The sequence below is a fragment of the Salvelinus alpinus genome, chromosome 27 (assembly GCF_045679555.1).
Source record: "Salvelinus alpinus chromosome 27, SLU_Salpinus.1, whole genome shotgun sequence".
In the NCBI taxonomy this organism is placed as follows: Eukaryota; Metazoa; Chordata; class Actinopteri; order Salmoniformes; family Salmonidae; genus Salvelinus; species Salvelinus alpinus.
In genome coordinates this window covers 11,962,620-11,984,573 of record NC_092112.1, presented here as the reverse complement: position 1 = coordinate 11,984,573, position 21,954 = coordinate 11,962,620, and the positions used below count along the sequence as shown (strand labels likewise).

The 21,954-nt window shown below is 43.0% G+C and overlaps 1 protein-coding gene across 1 annotated transcript in view; it reads left to right on the top strand.

Annotated features, from left to right (window-relative positions):
• LOC139555965 (regulator of G-protein signaling 6-like) overlaps positions 1 to 21,954 on the top strand; it is a 198,797-nt gene that overhangs the window by 9,834 nt on the left and 167,009 nt on the right. Inside the window, exon 2 of the mRNA XM_071369386.1 lies at positions 4,579 to 4,846. Coding sequence (XP_071225487.1) covers positions 4,763 to 4,846 — 84 coding nt within the window. The 5' untranslated portion in view covers positions 4,579 to 4,762. The remainder of the gene's footprint in view (positions 1 to 4,578; positions 4,847 to 21,954) is intronic.

Below are 21,954 nucleotides of genomic sequence, written 5' to 3'. Positions count from 1 at the left end.
CCGAGCAGGAGGAAACATAAACCCTCACGTTCTTAGCTAAAGTGGGCCACCAGTACTTCCCAGCCAGACAGCGAATTGTCCGACCGATGACAGGATGACCCGAGGAGGGTGACGTGTGGGCCCAACAGATCAAACGATCGCGGACATCAAACGGAACGTACAAACGCCCAACTGGACAGTGTGGGGGAGTGGGCTCTGCAAGTGACGCCCGCTCGATGTCCGCATCCACCTCCCATACCACCGGTGCCACCAGGCAAGAAGCTGAAATTATGGGAGTGGGCTCTGCGGACCGCTCCTCCTTGTCATACATCCTGGACAGTGCGTCTGCCTTAACGTTCTGGGAACCTGGTCTGTAGGAGAGGGTGAAAGAAAAGCGGGTGAAAAACATGGCCCACCTCGCCTGGCGAGGGTTCAGTCTCCTAGCTGCCCGAATGTACTCCAGATTGCGGTGGTCAGTCCAAATGAGGAAAGGGTGTTTAGCCCCCTCAAGCCAATGTCTCCACGCTTTCAGAGCCCTGACAACAGCCAACAGCTCCCGGTCCCCCACATCATAGTTTCGCTCCGCCTGGCTGAGCCTCTTCGAAAAGAAAGCGCAGGTGCGGAGTTTTAGTGGCGTACCCGAGCGCTGAGACAGCACAGCCCCTATCCCAGCCTCGGACGCATCCACCTCAACTATGAACGCTAAGGAGGGATCAGGATGAGCCAGCATGGGAGCCGAGGTAAACAGAGCCTTCAGTTGACAAAAAGCCCTGTCCGCCTCTGCTGACTACTGCAGTCGCACCGTTCCCCCCTTCAGCAAGGAGGTAATGAGAGCCTCTACCTGACCGAAACCCCGGATCAACCTCCGGTAGAAGTTGGCAAACCCTAAGAACCGCTGCACCTCCTTTACCGTCGTTGGAGTCGGCCAATTACGCACGGCTGAAATGCGGTCATCCTTCATGGACTGTTAGAAGAACAGACATTTCTCAGCCTTGACGTACAGGTCATGCTCCAACAGTCGACCAAGCACCTTGCGCACCAGAGACACATGCTCAGCGCGTGTAGCGGAGTATATTAGAATGTCATCTATATACACCACTACACCTTGCCCGTGCAGGTCGCTGAAAATCTCACCTACAAAGGATTGGAAGACTGATGGAGCATTCATCAACCCGTACAGCATGACGGGTACCCAGATGTAGTGCTAAATGCCGTCTTCCACTCATCCCCCCCCTTGATACGCACCAGGTTGTAAGCGCTCCTGAGGTCCAATTTTGTGAAGAAGCCCGCCCCGTGCAATGACTCTGTCATACTGGCTATGAGAAGTAGTGGGTAACTGTATTTTATCGTGATCTGATTCAAACCTCGATAGTCAATTCACGGGCGCAAACCTCCATCCTTCTTCTTCACAAAAAAGAAACTCGAGGAGACAGGTAAAATGGAAGGCCTAATGTATCCCTGTCCCAGAGGTTCGGTGACATATGTTTCCATAGCCACCGTCTCCTCCTGTCACAGAGGATACACGTGACTCCTGGGAAGTGCAGCATCTACCAGAAGATTTATCGCACAATCCCCCGGTCGATGGGGTGGTAAATGAGTCGCCTTCTTTTTACAGAAGGCGAGTGCCAAATCGGCATATTCGGGGGGAATGTGCACGGTGGAGACCTGGTTTGGACTCTCCACCGTAGTGGCACCTAAGGAAACACCTACACACCTCCCTGAGCACTGACGAGACCATCCCTTGAGAGCCCTCTGTTGCCACGAAATAATCGGATCATGAGAGGCCAACCAGGGAAGACCCAACACAACAGGAAACGCAGGAGAATCGATCAGAAAGAGACTAATTCTCTCCTCATGATTCTCCTGCGTTATCAAACGGAGTGGAGCTGTGACCTCCCTGATTAGCCCTGACCCCAACGGACGACTATCTAAGGCATGTACAGGGAAGGGAACATCAACAGGAACAATAGGGATCCCTAAACTAAGTGCAAAGGTACGGTCAATAAAGTTCCCAGCTGCGCCTGAATCTACTAGCGCCTTATACTGGGAATGCTGGGAAAACTCAGGAAAGGCTACATACAACCACATGTGTGCAACAGGGAGCTCTGGGTGAGGTGTGTGCCTACTCACCTGAGATGATCCACCAGTGCTCCGCCTGCCACCTCTACTCACTGGAGAACCTCCCCAGCACCGACCAGCAGTGTGTCCTCTGCGGCCACAGTTGGTGCAGGGAACTGTCCCCCCTCCGGTCTCCCTCATAGCAGCACCTCCCAGCTCCATCGGGGTAGGATCAGAGGTGCTGGGGGATGGAACTGACGAACCCCGAGCTGGACGTCCGCGGGATGCCAACAGGTTATCCAGCCAGATGGATAGGTCCACCAGCTGGTCCAGATTAAGGGTGGTGTCCCTGCAGGCTAACTCCCTACAAACGCCCTTGCGTAAACTACACCTGTAGTGGTTGATCAGGGCCCGCTCATTCCATCCTGTGCCGGCGGCCAGAGTTCTAAAATCCAGAGCGAACTCTTGAGCGCTCCTCATCCCTTGTATTAAATGAAACAAGCGTTCCCCCGCGGGTGAAATCTTCGTAATTGTCCAACGCCAAACGCCGCCCGAAGAAGGACAGGGACCAACTTCGGCCGAAGTCGTGACAATTATATGATTATATATGATGTTATTATATATTATATTATTATATATGATATTATATATGATATTATTATATATGATATTATTATATATGATATTATTATATATGATATTATTATATTATATTATTATATTATTATATGATTATATATTATATTATTATAAATAGCCATGCAGAGGATGTAAAGGTGGATATCTGAACTGAGTAGAATTCATTCTTGAATTGAAAGTGAAGTAATGTCTTTCCATTTGTCGATTTAGTTACTTTAGAGAAAATACCCATTTTGACTTCTCTCTCTTTCTGTCGTTGGTCTGTCAACGATGGGATTGAAATAAGCGCAGGTAATGCTTTGTGTCACTGTATTCTCAAAACCTCAATTCAAACGGAATAAAACACAATACCATCGATAGCCCCACAATACCAACAGTAAAATAAACTGTTATCAGATGTATCATCACTATTCACTAGTTATACCGTATCATCACTATTCACTAGTTATACCGTATCATCACTATTCACTAGTTATACCGTATCATCACTATTCACTAGAGTTATACCGTATCATCACTATTCACTAGTTATACCGTATCATCACTATTCACTAGTTATACCGTATCATCACTATTCACTAGTGATACCGTATCATCACTATTCACTAGAGTTATACCGTATGATCACTATTCACTAGTTATACCGTATCATCACTATTCACTAGTGATACCGTATCATCACTATTCACTAGAGTTATACCGTATCATCACTATTCACTAGAATTATACTGTATCATCACTATTCACTAGTTATACCGTATCATCACTATTCACTAGTTATACCGTATCATCACTATTCACTAGTTATACCGTATCATCACTATTCACTAGTTATACCGTATCATCACTATTCACTAGTGATACCGTATCATCACTATTCACTAGTTATACCGTATCATCACTATTCACTAGAGTTATACCGTATCATCACTATTCACTAATTATACCGTATCATCACTATTCACTAGTGATACCGTATCATCACTATTCACTAGTTATACCGTATCATCACTATTCACTAGAGTTATACCGTATGATCACTATTCACTAGTTAAACCGTATGATCACTATTCACTAGAGTTATACCGTATCATCACTATTCACTAGAGTTATACCGTATGATCACTATTCACTAGTTATACCGTATCATCACTATTCACTAGAGTTATACCGTATGATCACTATTCACTAGTTATACCGTATCATCACTATTCACTAGAGTTATACCGTATGATCACTATTCACTAGTTATACCGTATCATCACTATTCACTAGTTATACCGTATCATCACTATTCACTAGTTATACCGTATCATCACTATTCAGTAGTTATACCGTATGATCACTATTCACTAGTTATACCGTATCATCACTATTCACTAGTTATACCGTATCATCACTATTCACTAGAGTTATACCGTATCATCACTATTCACTAGTTATACCGTATCATCACTATTCACTAGTTATACCGTATCATCACTATTCACTAGAGTTATACCGTATCATCACTATTCACTAGTTATACCGTATCATCACTATTCACTAGTTATACCGTATCATCACTATTCACTAGTTATACCGTATCATCACTATTCACTAGAGTTATACCGTATCATCACTATTCACTAGAGTTATACCGTATCATCACTATTCACTAGTTATACCGTATCATCACTATTCACTAGAGTTATACCGTATCATCACTATTCACTAGTTATACTGTATCATCACTATTCACTAGTTATACCGTATCATCACTATTCACTAGTTATACCGTATCATCACTATTCACTAGAGTTATACCGTATCATCACTATTCACTAGAGAAAGAAAGAAAGAATAGAGGGGGTGAAAGAGAGGATTAGAGACAGCTATGAATCTAATGTATTCTTTTCACAGCCTCCAGCGACAGAAGAAGAAAGAGAACAAGAGAACGAAGGATTGAGAGAGGAGAAAGAGAACGAAGGAGAGAGAGAGGAGAAAGAGAACGAAGGAGAGAGAGAGGAGAAAGAGAACGAAGGAGAAAGACTGAGAAGAGAGAGCGAAAGAGAGAGAGAAGACAGAGCTCATAATTGTCTACAGTATGAACCAGTCCAACCAGGACCCGAGTGGAGTGGGGACAGCAGACCGTGATGAGGACTCTCCCAACATCATCGTCTACAGAAAGGTAGGACACGAAGGCCTTTATAACACTATGTTGTTGGAAGGTTGTATGAAGGTTGTGCAGTGGAAACATGCACTGTGTACAACGGGCTTATAAGGTAGGAATGCTCTGGCTTCTTTTAATTCCTAAACAAAGTCCTTGCTGCCTAGCTCTACAGTTGAAGTCAGAAGTTTACATACACCTTAGCCAAATACATTCAAACTCAGTTTTCACAATTCCTGACATTTAATCATAGTAAAAATACCCTGTCTTAGGTCAGTTAGGATCACCACTTTATTTTAAGAATGTGAAATGTCAGGATAATAGAAGAGCGAGTGATTTATTTCAGCTTTTATTTCTTTCATCACATTCCCAGTGGGTCAGAACTTTACATACACTCAATTAGTATTCGGTAGCATTGCCTTTAGATTGTTTAACTTGGGTCAAACGTTTCGGGTAGCATTCCACAAGCTTCCCACAATAAGATGGGTGAATTTTGGCCCATTCCTCCTGACAGAGCTGGTGTAACTGAGTCAGGTTTGTAGACCTCCTTGCTCACACACACTTTTTCAGTTCTGCCAACAGATTTTCTATAGGATTGAGGTCAGGGCTTTGTGATGGCCACTCCAATACCTTGACTTTGTTGTCCTTAAGCCATTTTGCCACAACTTTGGAAGTATGCTTGGGGTCATTGTCCATTTGAAAGACCCATTTGCGACCAAGCTTTAACTTCCTGACTGATGCCTTGAGATGTTGCTTCATTATATCCACATAATTGTCCTTCCTCATGATGCCATCTATTTTGTGAAGTGCACCAATCCCTCCTGCAGCAAAACACCCCCACAACATGATGCTGCAACCCCAATGTTTCACAATGTTTCACGGTTGGGATGGTGTTCTTCGGCTTGCAAGCCTCCCCCTTTTTCCTCCAAACACAACAATGGTCATTATGGCCAAACAGTTTTATTTTTGTTTCATCAGACCAGAGGACATTTCTCCAAAAAGTACAATCTTTGTCCCATGTGCAGTTGCAAACCGTAGTCTGTCTTTTTTATGGCGGTTTTGGAGCAGTGGCTTCTTCCTTGCTGAGCGGCCTTTCAGGTTATGTTGATATAGGACTCGTTTTACTGTGGATATAGATACTTTGTACCTGTTTCCTCCAGCATCTTCACAAGGTCCTTTGCTGTTGTTCTGGGATTGATTTGCACTTTTCGCACCAAAGTACGTTCATCTCCAGGAGACAGTCTTCTTCCTGAGCGGTATGACGGCTGCGTGGTCCCATGGTGTTTATAATTGTGTACTATTGTTTGTACAGATGAACGTGGTACCTTCAGGCGTTTGGAAATTGCTCCCAAGGATGAACCATACTTGTGGAGGTCTACAATTTCTGTGGGCTGATTTCTTTTGATTTTCCCATGATGTCAAGCAAAGAGGCACTGAGTTTGAAGGTAGGCCTTGAAATACATCTACAGGTACTCCTCCAATTGACTCAAATGATGTCAATCAGCCTATAAGAAGCTTCTAAAGCCAATACATAATTTTCTGGAATTTTCCAAGCTGTTTAAAGGCACAGCCAACTACTGTATGTAAACTTCTGACCCACTGGAATTGTGATAAAATAAATTATTAGTGAAATAATCTGTCTGTAAACAATTGTTGGAAAAATTACTTGTGTCATGCACAAAGTAGATGTCCTAACCGACTTGCCAAAACTATAGTTTGTTAGCAAGAAATTTGTGGAGTGGTTGAAAAGCAAGTTTTAATGACTCCAACCTAAGTGTATGTAAACTTCCGACTTCAACTGTATGTCCAGAAACAGACAGGTGCTGCTGTAAGCCCAAAGTGTGATTAAAACAAAGGGTAAACTCGGAACCTGGAACCAAATAACATTTTATTTGTCACATACACGTGTTTAGCAGATGTTATTATAGCGAAATGCTTGTTCTTCTAGCTCCGACAACGCAGTAATATTTTTTTTACATTTTACCCCATTTTCTCTCCAATTTTCGTGGTATCCAATTGTTAGTAATTACTATCTTGTCTCATCGCTACAACTCCCGTACGGGCTCGGGAGAGACGAAGGTCGAAAGCCATGCGTCCTCCGAAACACAACCCAACCAAGCCGCACTGCGCGCCTCCAACCCGGAAGCCAGCCGCACCAATGTGTCGGAGGAAACACCGTGCAACTAGCTGCCTTGGTTAGCGCGCACTGCGCCCGGCCCGTCACAGGAGTCGCTGGTGCGCGATGAGACAAGGATATCCCTACCGGCCAAACCCTCCCTAACCCGGACGACGCTAGGCCAATTGTGCGTCGCCCCACGGACCTCCCGGTCGCGGCCGGCTGCGACAGAGCCTGGGTGCGAACCCAGAGTCTCTGGTGGCACAGCTAGCGCTGCGATGCAGTGCCCTAGACCACTGCGCCACCCGGGAGGCCCAGAACGCAGTAATATTTAACAAGTAATATCTAACAGTTTCACAACATATACCCAATACACACAAATCTAAGTAAAGGAATGGAATTAAGAATATATAAATATATGGACGAGCAATGTCAGAGAGGCATAGACTAAGATACAGTAGAATAGTATAGAATACAGTGTACACAAATGAGATGGGTAATGCAAGATATGTAAACATTATTAAAGTGACTAGTGTTCCCATTTATCAAAGTGGCCAGTTATTTCAAGTCTATGTATATAGGCAGCAGCCTCTAATGTGCAGGTGACGGCTATTTAATAGTCTGATGGCCTTGAAATCGAAGCTGTTTTTCAGTATCTCAGTCCTAGCTTTGATGCACCTGTACTGACCTTGCTATCTGGATGATAGTGGGGTGAACAGGCAGTGCCTCGGGTGGTTGTTATCCTTGATGATCTTTTTGGCCTTCCTGTGACATCGGGTGAGGAAGGTGTACTGGAGGGAAGGTAGTTTTCCTCCAGTGATGCGTTGGGCAGACCGCACCACCCTGATCCTTGACTAGTCTCTCAAAGCACTTAATGATGACAGAAGTGAGTGCTACGGGGCGATAGTCATTTAGTTCAGTTACTTTAGCTTTCTTGGGTACAGGAACAATGGTGGCCATCTTGAAGCACGTGGGGACAGCAGACTGGGATAGGAAGAGATTGAATATGTCCGTAAACACACCAGCTACCTGGTCTGCGCATGCTCTGGTGACGCAGCTCAGGATGCTGCCTGGGCTGGCAGCCTTGTGAATGTTAACACGCTTAAATGTCTTACTCACGTCAGCCACGGAGAAGGAGAGCCCACAGTCCTTGGTAGTGGGCCGCATCGGTGGCACTGTGTCATCCTCAAAGCGGGCGAAGAAGGTGTTTAGCTTGTCCGGAAGCAAGACATCGGTGTCCGCGACGTGGCTGGTTTTCCTTTTGTAGTCCGTGATTGTTTGTAGACCCTGCCACATGAGCCGTTGAATTGTAGTTGGCCATAATTGTATTCGGCCATATTCCCAGTCACCTTTCCATGGTTAAATGCGGTGGTTCACGCTTTCAGTTTTGTGCGAATGCCGCCATCTATCCACGGTTTCTGGTTAGGGGAGGTTTTAATAGTCACAGTGGGCACAACATCTCCAATGCACTTCCTGATAAACTCACTCACAGTATCAGTATATTCATCGATATTATTGTGTGTGTGTGTGGTGTGTGTGTGTGTGTATACAGTATGTGGTGTGTGTGTGTGTGTATTTTGAGTTGGACATGTGAACACACACCCACACACACCCTAAGTCAACAAAGGACTGTGATAATGAGACAGTGAACAGAATCTAAAGTGTTAAGGAGAAGGTATTAGAACTCCTATGGTGTCGCCAGAGAGACCTAGGATGACCTTTTACATCTGCTAGTGGCCACCTGCTAGGCTGAAACTCTCATGAAACTCTCTGAAAACTCATGAGACATGTGGGCTTATCTGCAGACCAGGGGGTTTCTCTGTCTCTGATGCAAAGAAAATGAATCATGTATGAAACTGTAATGCATCTCCATCCACTTAGCTCTCTCTTACACACACACACACACATTACAACAACACACACACTTTTAACACACATTAACCACACATTATGTTATTATTGTCCCTGGTAAGAAAAATCAAAAAATAAAAAGTATGTGAACCCTTTGGAATTACCTGGATTTCTGCATAAATTGGTCATCAAATTTGATCTGATCTTCATCTAAGTCATAACAATAGACCAACATAGTGTGCTTAAACTAATAACACACAAATTATAGTGTTTTTATATTGAATACATCATTTAAACATTCACAGTGTAGGTTGGGAAAAGTATGTGAATCCCTAGGCTAATGACTTCTCCAAAAGCTAATTGGAGGCAGGAGTCCGCTAACCGTTAGTCCAATCAATGAGATGAGATTGGAGATGTTGGTTAGAGCTGCCCTGCCCTATAAAAAACACTCACAAAATTTGAGTTCACAAGAAGCATTGCCTGATGTGACCCATGCCTCAAACAAAAGAGATCTCAGATTAAGAATTGTTGACTTGCATAAAGCTGGAAAGGGTTACATAAGTATCTCTAAAAGCCTTGATGTGCATCAGTCCACGGAAAGACAAATTGTCTATAAATGGAGAAAGTTCAGCACTGTTGCTACTCTACCTACGAGTGGCCGTCCTGCAAAGATCACTGTAAGAGCACAGAGCAGAATGCTCAATGAGGTTAAGAAGAATCCTAGAGTGTCAGCTAAAGACTTACAGAAATCTAATCTATGGAACATGCTAACATCTCCGTAGACGAACGTAAAACACTAAACAAGAATGGTGTTCATGGGAGGACACCACAGAAGAAGCCACTGCTGTCCAAAAAAACACATTTCTGCACGTCTGAAGTTTGTGAAAGTGCACCTGGATGTTCCACAGCGCTACTGGCGAAATATTCAGTGAACAATTGAAACTACAGTTTAATTGTTTGGAAGGAACACACAGCACCATGTGTGGAGAAAAAAAGGCACAGAATACCAACATCAAGACTTCATCCCAACTGTAAAGTATGGTGGAGGGAGCATCATGGTTTGGGGCTGCTTTGCTGCCTCAGGGCCTGGACAACTTGATATCATCAATGGAAAAATGAATTCCCAAGTTTATCAAGACATTTTGCAGGAGAATGTTAGGCTATCTGTCCACCAATTGAAGCTCAACAGAAGTTGGGTGATGCAATAGGACAACGACCCAAAACACAGAAGTAAATTAGCAACAGAATGGCTTCAACCGAAGAAAATACACATTCTGGTGTGGCCCAGTCAGAGTCCTGACCTCAACCCGATTGAGAGGCTGCTCAAGAGAGCAGTTCACACCAGACATCCCAAGAATATTGCTTGAACTGAAATAGTTTTGTAAAGAGGAATGGTCCAAAATTACTCCTGATTGTTGTGCAAGTCTGATCCGCAACTACCGAAAACGTTTGGTTGAGTTTATTGCTGCCAAAGGAGGGTCAACCAGTTATTAAACCCAACGGTTCACATACTTTCCCCACCCTGCACTGTGAATGTGTACACGGTGTGTTCAATAAAGACATGAAAACGTATAATTGTTTGTGTGTTATTAGTTTAAGCAGACTGTGTTTGTCTATTATATTGACCTAGATGAAGTTCAGATCAAATTTTATGACCAATTTATGCAGAAATCCATATACATACTTTATCTTGTCACTGTACATAGGGGAAACGGGGGCCATTTGGACAGAGAAGGATTCTACCCACCAGAGTTTCATAGAACCAACCACCATTATGTCTCCCAGCAGTTTCTCTCAGAGTCTCTGTCTACACTGTGTAAAAACAGAAATTATCTTAACACCAGGATTGTGTTAATGAAACCATGAAAAGTAATGCATCTAGCCTGAGATCTGGTGTTTGGAAGGTGTTTGATTATAAACCCCAATGTAAGTGTTCTGGTGCACAGAAAATGCTTTAAAAACAGAGTAGAAGTACTCTGAAACACCCAAAGTGGTTCTTCAACCTGAATATGGGTGTTTTTAAGAGAGCGTTGTGAAAACCCGTTTTTGGGGGTTCAGTGAATGTAAAAGGCTCCATCAAAACTCAAAAACGGTGTTTCTCATACAATCAATGGTTTACAAATGCAAACGGTTTATAGCCTAAATATTGATTGATTAAAAGAGCCTATGGAGAATATTTTCTTCTGGATTTCCACCTTTTTCAATGCTTTATTTAGACTAGATTAGAAACAGGAGATAGACGAGGAGTGAAAGTGGGACAGGCGGAAGCGGGAATTGAACCTCTGACTTCTGGGGCAGTAAGATGGAACATTTCATTGGAATTTTATTGGAATTTTACACACTCAACAGAAATGATTCTGGGTTGAATTGAAATGGACAACATATGCAAGTAATTTCAATGATTTGTTAATTTCATTTCACTAACAAATTTTAAGAATGAACCCAACTTCTTATGGCTGCAGGGGCGCTTGGATGAAAGGTTCACAGAGGTGCCCCAGAGTAAACGGCCTGCTCCTCAGTCATAGTTGCTAATATATGCATATTATTACTAGTATTGGATAGAAAACACTCTGACGTTTCTAAAACTGTTTGAATTATGTCTTTGAGTATAACAGAACTCATATGGCAGGCAAAAACCTGAGAAGTTCCACTTCCTGTTTGGATTTTTTCTGAGGTAAATTTTCAACCAAGCTCCCATTGACATTACAAGCGAGATATGGATGAGTTTTCACTTCCTACGGCTTCCACTAGATGTCAACAGTCAATAGAACTTTGTCTGATCACTCTGCTGTGAAGGGGGGCCGAAGGAGACAGGAATGAGTAACCACTGCCATGAGGTGACCACGCTTTGACCACGCGCGTTCACGTGAGAGGCAGCTCCGTTCCATCGCTCAACTGAAGTCAATGTAATTCTCCGGTTAGAACGTTATTCAAGATGTATGTTAACAACATTCTAAAGATTGATTCAATACATTGTTTGACATGTTTCTACTGACTGTTACGGAACTTTTGGACATTTCGTCACGTTTTAGTGAACGCGCTTTGTGACTTTGGAATTGTTTACCAAACGCGCTAACCAAAGTAGCTAATTGGACATAACTAACGGAGATTATCGAACAAAACAAGCATTTATTGTGGACCTGGGATTCCTGGGAGTGCATTCTGATGAAGTTTATCAAAGTTAAGGAAGCATTTATCATGTAATTTCTGGTTTCTGTTGACTCCAACATGGGGCTAATTTGACTCTTGTTCTGAGCTCCGTCTCAGATTATTGCATGGTTTGCTTTTTTCCGTAAAGTTTTTTGAAATCTGACACAGCGGTTGCATTAAGGAGAGGTATATCTATAATTCCATGTGTATAACTTGTATTATCATCTACATTTATGATGAGTATTTCTGTTGAAACGATGTGGCTATGCATTATCACTGGATGTTTTTGGAACTAGTGAATGTAACGCGCCAATGTAAACTCAGATTTTGTTATATAAATATGAACTTTATCAAACAAAACATGCATGTATTGTGTAACATGAAGTCCTATGAGTGTCATCTGATGAAGATCATCAAAGGTTAGTGATTAATTTTAGCTATATTTCTGCTTTTTGTGACTGCTATCCTTCGCTGGAAAAATGGCTGTGCTTATTGTGGTTTGGTGTGACCTAACATAATCGTTTGTAGTGCTTTCGCTGAAAAGCATATTTGAAATCGGACACTTTGGTGGGATTAACAACAAGATTACCTTTAAAATGGTATAAGACACATGTATGTTTGAGGAATTTTAATTATGAGATTTCTGTTGTTTTGAATTTGTCGCCCTGCACTTTCACTGGCTGTTGTCATAACATCCCGTCACCGGGATTGCAGCCATAAGAAGTTTTTTAAATATTCCTCAAAATGCAAGTATCTATTCTGAGGATAACCAGAATAGAGAAAATGGAGTGATTGAACTCATTGGAAGTCTGATTGTAATCTCCTTACACTTCCGGGCCACATGCCTCTGTTTTTAGCAGACTGTCGGTCATTTTGATATTATGATTTGAATACACAATGTCGTATGTATGTTTGAAGAAAGAAAAGTATACTTCTATATTCTATATTAACCAGCTTGTTAAGGTGTAATGGACCATGATGAACGAATATCCAAACCTGTCAGGCAAAAATTATGTTCAGTGACGTGTTATTCATGGAGGCCATTTTGTCTCTCTGTGTTTCATAAACGTCCTTCAATGTATCTCACTGGAGAAAGCATCTGAGTGTACGAAACAGCGCTCCTCTGTTTTAGTATGTGTAGCCCAACTATCTGGTTCTGTCTGGTCAAAAAGATTCCGACATTGTTGCCGCCCGTAGCATTGAATGCAAGGGAAGCCAACGAGCGTTTGGCCTCCCGTGATAAAAAAAGTATAAAATAATAGCCAATCAGCATTGAGTTAAACTGAGTGAGCTCAGCTGTGAATGTTCCTGGCGCACCAACAAAAAAAAGTGTCAAGGGAAGCCAGTTTGGGTTTGGCTTCACACCAATCACATCCGTACTGGCCAATGATTATAACAGGGATTCTAATCCAACTGTAAATGTGTACATTGTCCCCTGGCCTGAGAGGATGGAAGTTAAATATGTAGCTAGATGTAGTAACGTTAGCCTAATGTTAACTAGTTGGCCTGGCGCATCGTTGCCCATGAAAGGAAGTTAGGCTAGCGAGCAAGTATTTTAGCCAGGTAGCCTAGGATAACAAAAACTCAATGCGTGTCCTGTTTGACAGACTCATAGACCATTCAAGGAACATGAAAGAGAGATTGATGACATTGCTGGCAAGTAGGGTGAGTCAACATGCTTTTTTAAAAACTTGCAAGCATGCACACAAGCACGTACACAGAAATCAGAACCATGGACAGCCATGTCATCTTTAGCTGACGTTGATTGGACTAAGTCGTTTTTTTTGGAATCTTTTAGTTGTCACTGTATTAGACAAGGCAGAGGTGATTTAGATTATGTTGAAGTGATGCTGTATTAATGGAGGCAGCTCCTGTTTTCTTTGCGCACTAGTGGTAACTCTCCGTGGTTCTAAATCAATAGTTGTTTAATAGTCTGAAAATGTCAGAAACATTAACTTGCTTGATCATGTTGTAGGTCATGTAACTTCATCAAACAGACGTTGGCATGTTGCTCTCCTGTTTTGTGATGAAACAAAGGTGTGGTTGAATTTATTCTGCCACTGTGTCTTCTTATTGTGTCGGCCTAAGGACTATATATCATGGTGTCAAGGTATATGAACAGGTTATAAGAGCAAATGCAATTTTCACAACATATAGGTTGTAATATGGCTTTTTCCCCCCCTTGATTTCCCTGGTGATTTTACCCACACACCGCCACTGGTGATGAGGCAACCCATTCCCACATTACAAACATGGTAGAAACAAACACAGCATCCTGCAATGCTTGCTGATAAACCTCTAGTTACCGCTGGTGGAGTGAGCCCTGTGCTCAACAATGCTTTCAAAATGGGTTAAACTGGCAAATGATCGGATACCACAGGGGGCTGCTGAGAGGAGGACGGCTCACAATAATGGCTGGAACAGATTAAATGGAATGGCATCAAAAAACATGGAAATCATGGACTCCCAAGTGTCACAGCGGTCTAAGGCACTGCATCTCAGTGCTAGAGGCGTCACTACAGACCCTGGTTTGATTCCAGGCTGTATCACAACCGGCCGTGATTGGGAGTCCCATAGGATGGCATACAATTTTTTTATTTTTTATTTCACCTTTATTTAACCAGGTAGGCCAGTTGAGAACAACTTCTCATTTACAACTGTGACCTGGCCAAGGTAAAGCAAAGCAGTGCGACAAAAAACAACAACACAGAGTTACACGTGGGATAAACAAAAGTACAGTCAATAACACAATAGAAAAATCTATATACAGTGTGTGCAAATGGAGTAAGGAGGTAAGGCAATAAATAGGCCATAGTAGCGAAGTAATTACAATTTATGTCACACCCTGGCCTTAGTTATCTTTGTTTTCATTATTATTTTAGTTAGGTCAGGGTGTGACATGGGGAATGTATGTGTTTTGGTTTGTCTAGGGGTTTGTACGTTTAATGGGTCAGTGTCTTGTCTAGGTGTTTGTATGTCTATGGCTGCCTAGATTGGTTCTCAATTAGAGGCAGCTGTGGTTTATTGTCTCTGATTGAGAGCCATATTTAAGGCAGCCATAGGCATTTGGGTTTTGTGGGTAATTGTCTATGTTGAACGTTTGTTGCTTGTGTATGCACCTACGTCGTTAGCTTCACGGTCGTTTGTTGTTTTTGTTTAGTTTGTTATCAGTGTTCGTTTCGTGTTTTTTCCTTTCTCTAAATAAAGGAGAATGTATTTTGCACACGCTGCGCCTTGGTCCTCTCTCTCACCCATAGACGATCGTGACAGAATTACCCACCTGAATCGGACCAAGCAGCGTGTAAAGCAGCAACGGGAGCAGCGCATAAAGGATTCATGGACATGGGAGGAGATATTGGATGGAAAGGGACCTTGGGCACAACCGGGAGAATATCGCCTCCCTCGTGAAGAGCTGGAGGCAGCTAAAGCCGAGAGGAGGCGATATGAGGAGGCAGCACGGAAGCAAGGCTGGAAGCCCGCGAGTACAACCCAAACATTTCTTGGGGGGGGGCTAAAAGGCAGTGTGGCGAAGTCAGGTAGGAGACCTGCGCCTACTCCCTGTACTTACCGTGGAGAGCGAGAGTACGGGCAGACACCGTGTTACGCAGTAGAGCGCATGGTGTCTCCTGTACGTGTGCATAGCCCGGTGCGGGTTATTCCACCTCCCCGCACTTGCAGTGGTGGGTGGTATATGGGGCTTTGGTGACAAAACAGATGGCACTGTGATAGACTGCATCCAGTTTGCTGAGTAGAGTGTTGGAGGCTATTTTGTAAATGACATCGCCGAAGTCAAGGATTGGTAGGATAGTCAGTTTTACGAGGGTATGTTTGGCAGTGTGAGTGAAGGAGACTTTGTTGCGAAATAGGAAGTCGATTCTAGATTTAATTTTGGATTGAAGATGCGAGTCTGGAAGGAGAGTTTACAGTCTAGCAAGACACCTAGGTATTTGTAGTTGTTCACATATTCTAAGTCATAACCGTCCAGAGTAGTGATGCTGGTCGGGGGCGGGCGGGTGCGGGCAGCGGTCGGTTAAAAAACATGCATTAAGTTTTACTTGTATTTAAGAGCAGTTGGAGGCCACGGAAGGAGTGTTGTATGGCATTGAAGCTTGTGTGGAGGTTAGTTAACACAGTGTCCAAAGAAGGGCCAGAAGTATACAGAATGGTGTCGTCTGCGTAGAGGTGGATCAAGGAATCACCCGCAGCAAGAGCGACATTGTTGATATATACAGAGAAAAGAGTTGACCCGAGAATTGAACCCTGTGGCACCCCCATAGAGACTGCCAGAGGTCCGGACAACAGGCCCTCCGATTTGACACACTGAACTCTATCTGAGAAGTAGTTGGTGAACCAGGCGAGGCAGTCATTTGAGAAACCAAGGCTGTTGAGTCTGCCGATAAGAATACGGTGATTGACAGAGGAAAAAACCTTGGCCAGGTCGATGAAGACGGCTGCACAGTACTGTCTTTTATCGATGGTGGTTATGATATCATTTAGTACCTTGAGTGTGGCTCAGGTGCACCCATGACCAGCTCGGAATTGGCCCAGCGTTGTTCGGGTTTGGCCGGGGTAGGCCGTCATTGTAAACAATAATTTATTCTTAACTGACTTGCCTAGTTAAATAAAGGTTAAATTAAAATTAATAAATGTATTTGTACCATACCACTAATTCCGCTCCAGTCATTACCATGAGCCTGTCCTCCTCAATTAAGGCACCACCAACCTCCTGTGGCAGATACATAAGTCAATGTTAAATATTAAAATACCCTAGAAGATGTGATCTAATTCTGCACTAGACAGGATTCAAAACATCATAATGGTAAAAGGGAAAGGGGGATATCTAGTCAGTTGTACAACTGAAAGCATTCAACTGAAATGTGTCTTCTGCATTTAACCCAACCCCTCTGAATCAGAGAGGTGCGGGGGGCTGCCATAATCAACATCCAAGTCTTCGACGCTTGGGGAACAGTGGGTTAACTGCTTTGCTCTGGGGCAGAATGACAGATTTTTACCTTGTCAGCTTGGGGATTCAATCCAGCAACCTTTCGGTTACTGGCCCAACGCTCTAACCACTAGTGTGTTTAGAAGCTTTAGAGTGAGGAAACGACACAAAAAATGAAGGGATCTAATTCTGCACTGAACAGAACTCGAAACACTAAAATAGTGTTTTCAACCATTTCCGGTAGTGCTCCCAGTCCCTGGCAAGGTGTTGCTCAACACTGGATTAAGTTGTGTAACAACACACCATGTAATGTTTCAAAACATCTCAGGATGAGGTGTTTCAATACTCCAGAAGAGGTTTCTTCTCCTTCAAGTTGGTGGCAGCTCAATTGCCACTAGTTTAGGTGTTAATTTCATTTTGGTGTTCAAGAACTTCATTTCAACTGGAGTGACTGCGGTCCCAGATTTTCTGGAACCCGACTTGCCGTTGATATCGATACGTTGATATCTACGCATGTGCGTTAAGTACAGTGGCTTCTGCTCAGTGCTCCCAGTGCTTTGCTGCCGCTTCCCCCGGTTTCCACTAGTTACCACAGCCACAAAGTCAAATTAGCATTATAGTACAAATGCATAAAAAAAAAGAATATGTTTTCTGATCTTAATTTCATGTTAGGCATAAAGTTAGCCGTTTGGTTAAGGTGAGGTTTTAATCAGATTTTGAGAGGAGAAACGGTAACAAGTGCTTCCCTCTCACTGCCATGTATGGGGGAACTTCATATTGTACTCTAAAGATATGTTTGCCATGTTCCAACTATGCATTCCATGTCTCAAGCGTGATTTCATGTTATTTTTTTCAGGATAGGTGTTGGGCTACACGCAGCTATCATGTTGTACACAAAAGACATGATCATAAACGTTTTTTTTTGTACGTGCCAAACAGTGTATTTGGGCAAGCATATCAAACACAAGCAAGACACATGCAGGCAGTCAACATACAAGGGATTATTTTCTCATTATCATTGCAAACATTGACTAGTTCGTTTTTTTCCGTCACTCTGGCTACGATATGTCAGCATCACTATGAAGATTATCATCACATAGTATGCAGTCTAAAGCAGTAGTTGACAAACGACGTCAGAAATAATATCGCGCCGGGTGATGCAAAATGAACTCGCCCATTGTCAGACTCTGGTAACAGGTGTTGTGCCAGAAAGCCCCCCCCCTCCCTTCTAATTTCCTTAATTTTGTGGCTAGAGTCAAATATATTCTGTGGCACACATCAGAGTCAAATGCTTTCTATAGAACAAACTTCATGTCAGGAAAGGCAACCAAAATGTATAATTAATGTATGTGTGTTATATTAAACATAGAGGAGGGAGTAAAATGTAGGCAAGCAATAAATATTTCAGAACAACTACTAGTCGAATAAGACATGGGAGAGAGATGACGAATTTTGGCAAAGATATTTATTTATAGACTAATACACTTGAAACAAATAGCCAAACCGAAAAATGCAGACATTACTAATCAAATGAAATGCCGCCTAACTGATCATTGACAGCTGAAGGACAACACATATTAGATCACTGAAATGTTGGTTAAACTGACAGCGGCTTTGAAGCGCAGCAATGAAGAATTGAGTGCGTACGCGTTCACGCGGGGGGAGGGGTTCTGATAGGGGGGAGATTTTCGGCACAACACCGGTCCCTATACACATACACATAGGGGCCGTTCGGCTGCCCCGAGGTGGAACAGCTAGGTAGCCTACTACGGGCGGTAGTTGCATGATCATTGAGAAGCGAAATAACAGTTAGTATGGCCTGTGTGTGGTTAAAACGCAGATCGTTTTTTTTTTAGCCTCAATGCAAAACCTCAAGTGGGGAGTTACATACATTTTCAGGAACTCAGGCTAGTGGCTATGATATGTCAACAACTATAAAGATTAGCCTACATCATCACACAAAACGCTGATTGTGTAGGTGCTGTGTCCTGCTTGTGCAACCGCAATATCCTTAACAACAAACAGAGGTTGTATAGCCTTCTATAAATATTCCATAGCGGTGGGAGACTGCATTTACAGCCCCGGCTTAATTTTAACAGTGTGACATATTCACTATATAATGCTTATGTCCCAAATGGTACCCTGTTCCCTATATAGTGCACTATTTTCGACTAGAGTCCTAGTGTAGTATATGCAATAGGGTGCCATTTGGGAAGCATGCATAATGCTCAACAGTGTCTTCTACCATTGTCTTGGAGTCATTCTCTCTCCCACATGATTAGCTGTGGCCTGTGGAGCTAAACTCAGCAAAAAAAAAAAGAAACATCCCTTTTTTCAGGACCCTGTCTTTCAAAGATAATTCGTAAAAATCCAAATAACTTCACAGATCTTCATTGTAAAGGGTTTAAACACTGTTTTCCCATGCTTGTTCAATGAACCATAAACAATTAATGAACATGCACCTGTGGAACGGTCGTTAAGACATTAACAGCTTACAGACGGTAGGCAATTAAGGTCACAGTTATGAAAACTTAGGACACTAAAGAGGCCTTTCTACTGACTCTGAAAAACACCAAAATAAAGATGGACCAGACAGGTGTCGTGTCTTTGGCTATGCCGGATTAAGTGATATGACATGCTATTCTATAAAATCCTTTATCTGTAATTAATATTACCTGATTGAGCTAATCATGTAAATGTAATGAACAAGAAAGTCGGGGCACCACAAAAGAATATTTATAGAGCAGTTATCTTCTGAATAAACTCTTAAAGACCTAGTAATATTTTACATCAAAGGCAGTCAATATTAATCGTCACCTTATTTCAGTCTCATCTGAAAGTTCTAAATTCTTGGTTATCTTCTCGAACCCTGGCTAACAAGTTGAATCAGCAATACAAAATTGGCTTTAATTATTTATTTTCTAAATACCTAACTAATTAGACAGCATTACATATACACAGAATGAATCATACATTGATTACAAATTATGTCATAAAGGAAAACGTCCCTAGCGAGCGGAACAGATATGACAGCTGGTTACACAAAGAAAAGGGGGTTGGGTTTGAGTGAAAGAGCGGGAAGAATGAAGAACACAGGGAGAAGCGATGTCTCTATCGGGCCGTAGGCAGCTACTCTATCGTAAATACAGAATCTTATGCATTCTAAATTACCGCCCATTTGGAAAAGGAAAATGCAATAAATATTTACTCTGAGCTGCGCTTCAATAGGTTGGTGGTAGATGGAAGGCCGTGTTGCCCAACAGAGTCCTTTGTCCTTTGAAGAGTGTCTCTGGTGGTGAACGGGATACGTTGTAGTGTCGTCGTTGTGTGGTAGACGGGATACTCTGTCCATCCTTTCCTAGCCCACGTTTATAGCGGCCGCTGCTAACTCAACGGCTAGGAGGTATCACTTCTGTAGCGAATAAGAGTTCAAAGTTCATACCATTGGCAACCAAAGCTCACGCTGAGGTTGGCTTTGTTCTGTAGTTATTATCTGAATCATTCTGACATCGGACCATCATCCTAATGTACCCGGAACAGGAGGTTACATTTTCGTCAAGGGCTTATATAGTGGAGGGAGAAGGGTGTGTTTCATAGTTTATAACCCATGTCTCTTCACAGGGGTGGGCCACTGATTGAGCAGAGCCCTAATCTTATGAAAACCCAAATCTCTAATTTGGAAGCTAAAATTAATCTTTTCACAAATTATTTTATATTTAAACATTTGAATTGCACAACAAGTCCATGTGAATCTGATAACTAGAATGTGTAGACTTTCCCAGATACAGTTTATGTCGTCCTGACATCAGTCATAATGTCTCAGATGACAACCGAACTGACATCATATTCATTAAGTACCAACGCATATTTTCAACTGGTTCTATTACTGAAATATAGTTTCTTTCCCTCCACTTGTTTGATGTTCCCAGACTCTGTTTAACAAAGGCTATTCAAGAGTCCCTCTGTAGAGTCAAGAGAGAGGGAAGGGAGAAAGGTATTTATGTGGGGGTCATAAACCTTACCCACAGGCCAACGTCATGACACAGGACTGGCAAAAAGTGCTCTTCACTGACGAGTCGTGGTTTTGTCTCACCACTGGTGATGGTCGGATTTGCGTTTATCGTCGAAGGAATGAGCGTTACACCGAGGCCTGTACCCTGGACCGGGATAGATTTGGAGGTGGAGGGTCCGTCATGGTCTGGTGCGGTGTGTCACAGCATCATCGAACTGAGCTTGTTGTCATTGCAGGCAATCTCAACGCTGTGCGTTTCAGGAAAGACATCCTCCACCCTCATGTGGTACCCTTCCTGCATGCTCATCCTGACATGAACCTCCAGCATGGCAATGCCACCAGCCATTCTGCTCGTTCTGTGTGTGATTTCCTGCAAGACAGGAATGTCAGTGTTCTGCCATGGCAAGCAAAGAGCCCGGATCTTAATCCCATTGAGCACGCCTGGGACCTGTTGGATAGGAGGGTGAGGGCTAGGGCCATTCCCCCCAGAAATGTCCGGGAACTTGCAGGTGCCTGGGTGGAAGAGTGGGGTAACATCTCACAGCAAGAACTGGCAAATCTGGTACAGTCCATGAGGAGGAGATGCACTGCAGTACTTAATGCAGCTGGTGGCCACACCAGATACTGACTGTTACTTTAGATTTTTACCCCCCCCCCCTTGTTCAGGGACACATTATTCAATTTCTGTTAGTCACATGTCTGTGGAACCTGTTCAGTTTATGTCTCAGTTGTTGAATCTTATGTTCATACAAATATTTACACATGTTAAGTTTGCTGAAAATAAACGCAGTTGACAGTGAGAGGAAGTTTGGCAAAGTCTTCTTCAAACTTTCTCCACCCCCCACCCACCCACCCACCCACCCACCCATTATAACATCGACAGACTGTGTGGTCATGATGAAGTGTTAGTGTGTTTGTTCAGTCAGTCCGTCCGTTTCTCACTCTCACACTGAGTGACTAAAGCACATCTAATAATAGCAGGTCATCTCAGCGGGTTAGATGAAGGAACTGTGGCATCACAACAGGAAAGTGTCCAGGAGTACAGTTCTGATTTTAAT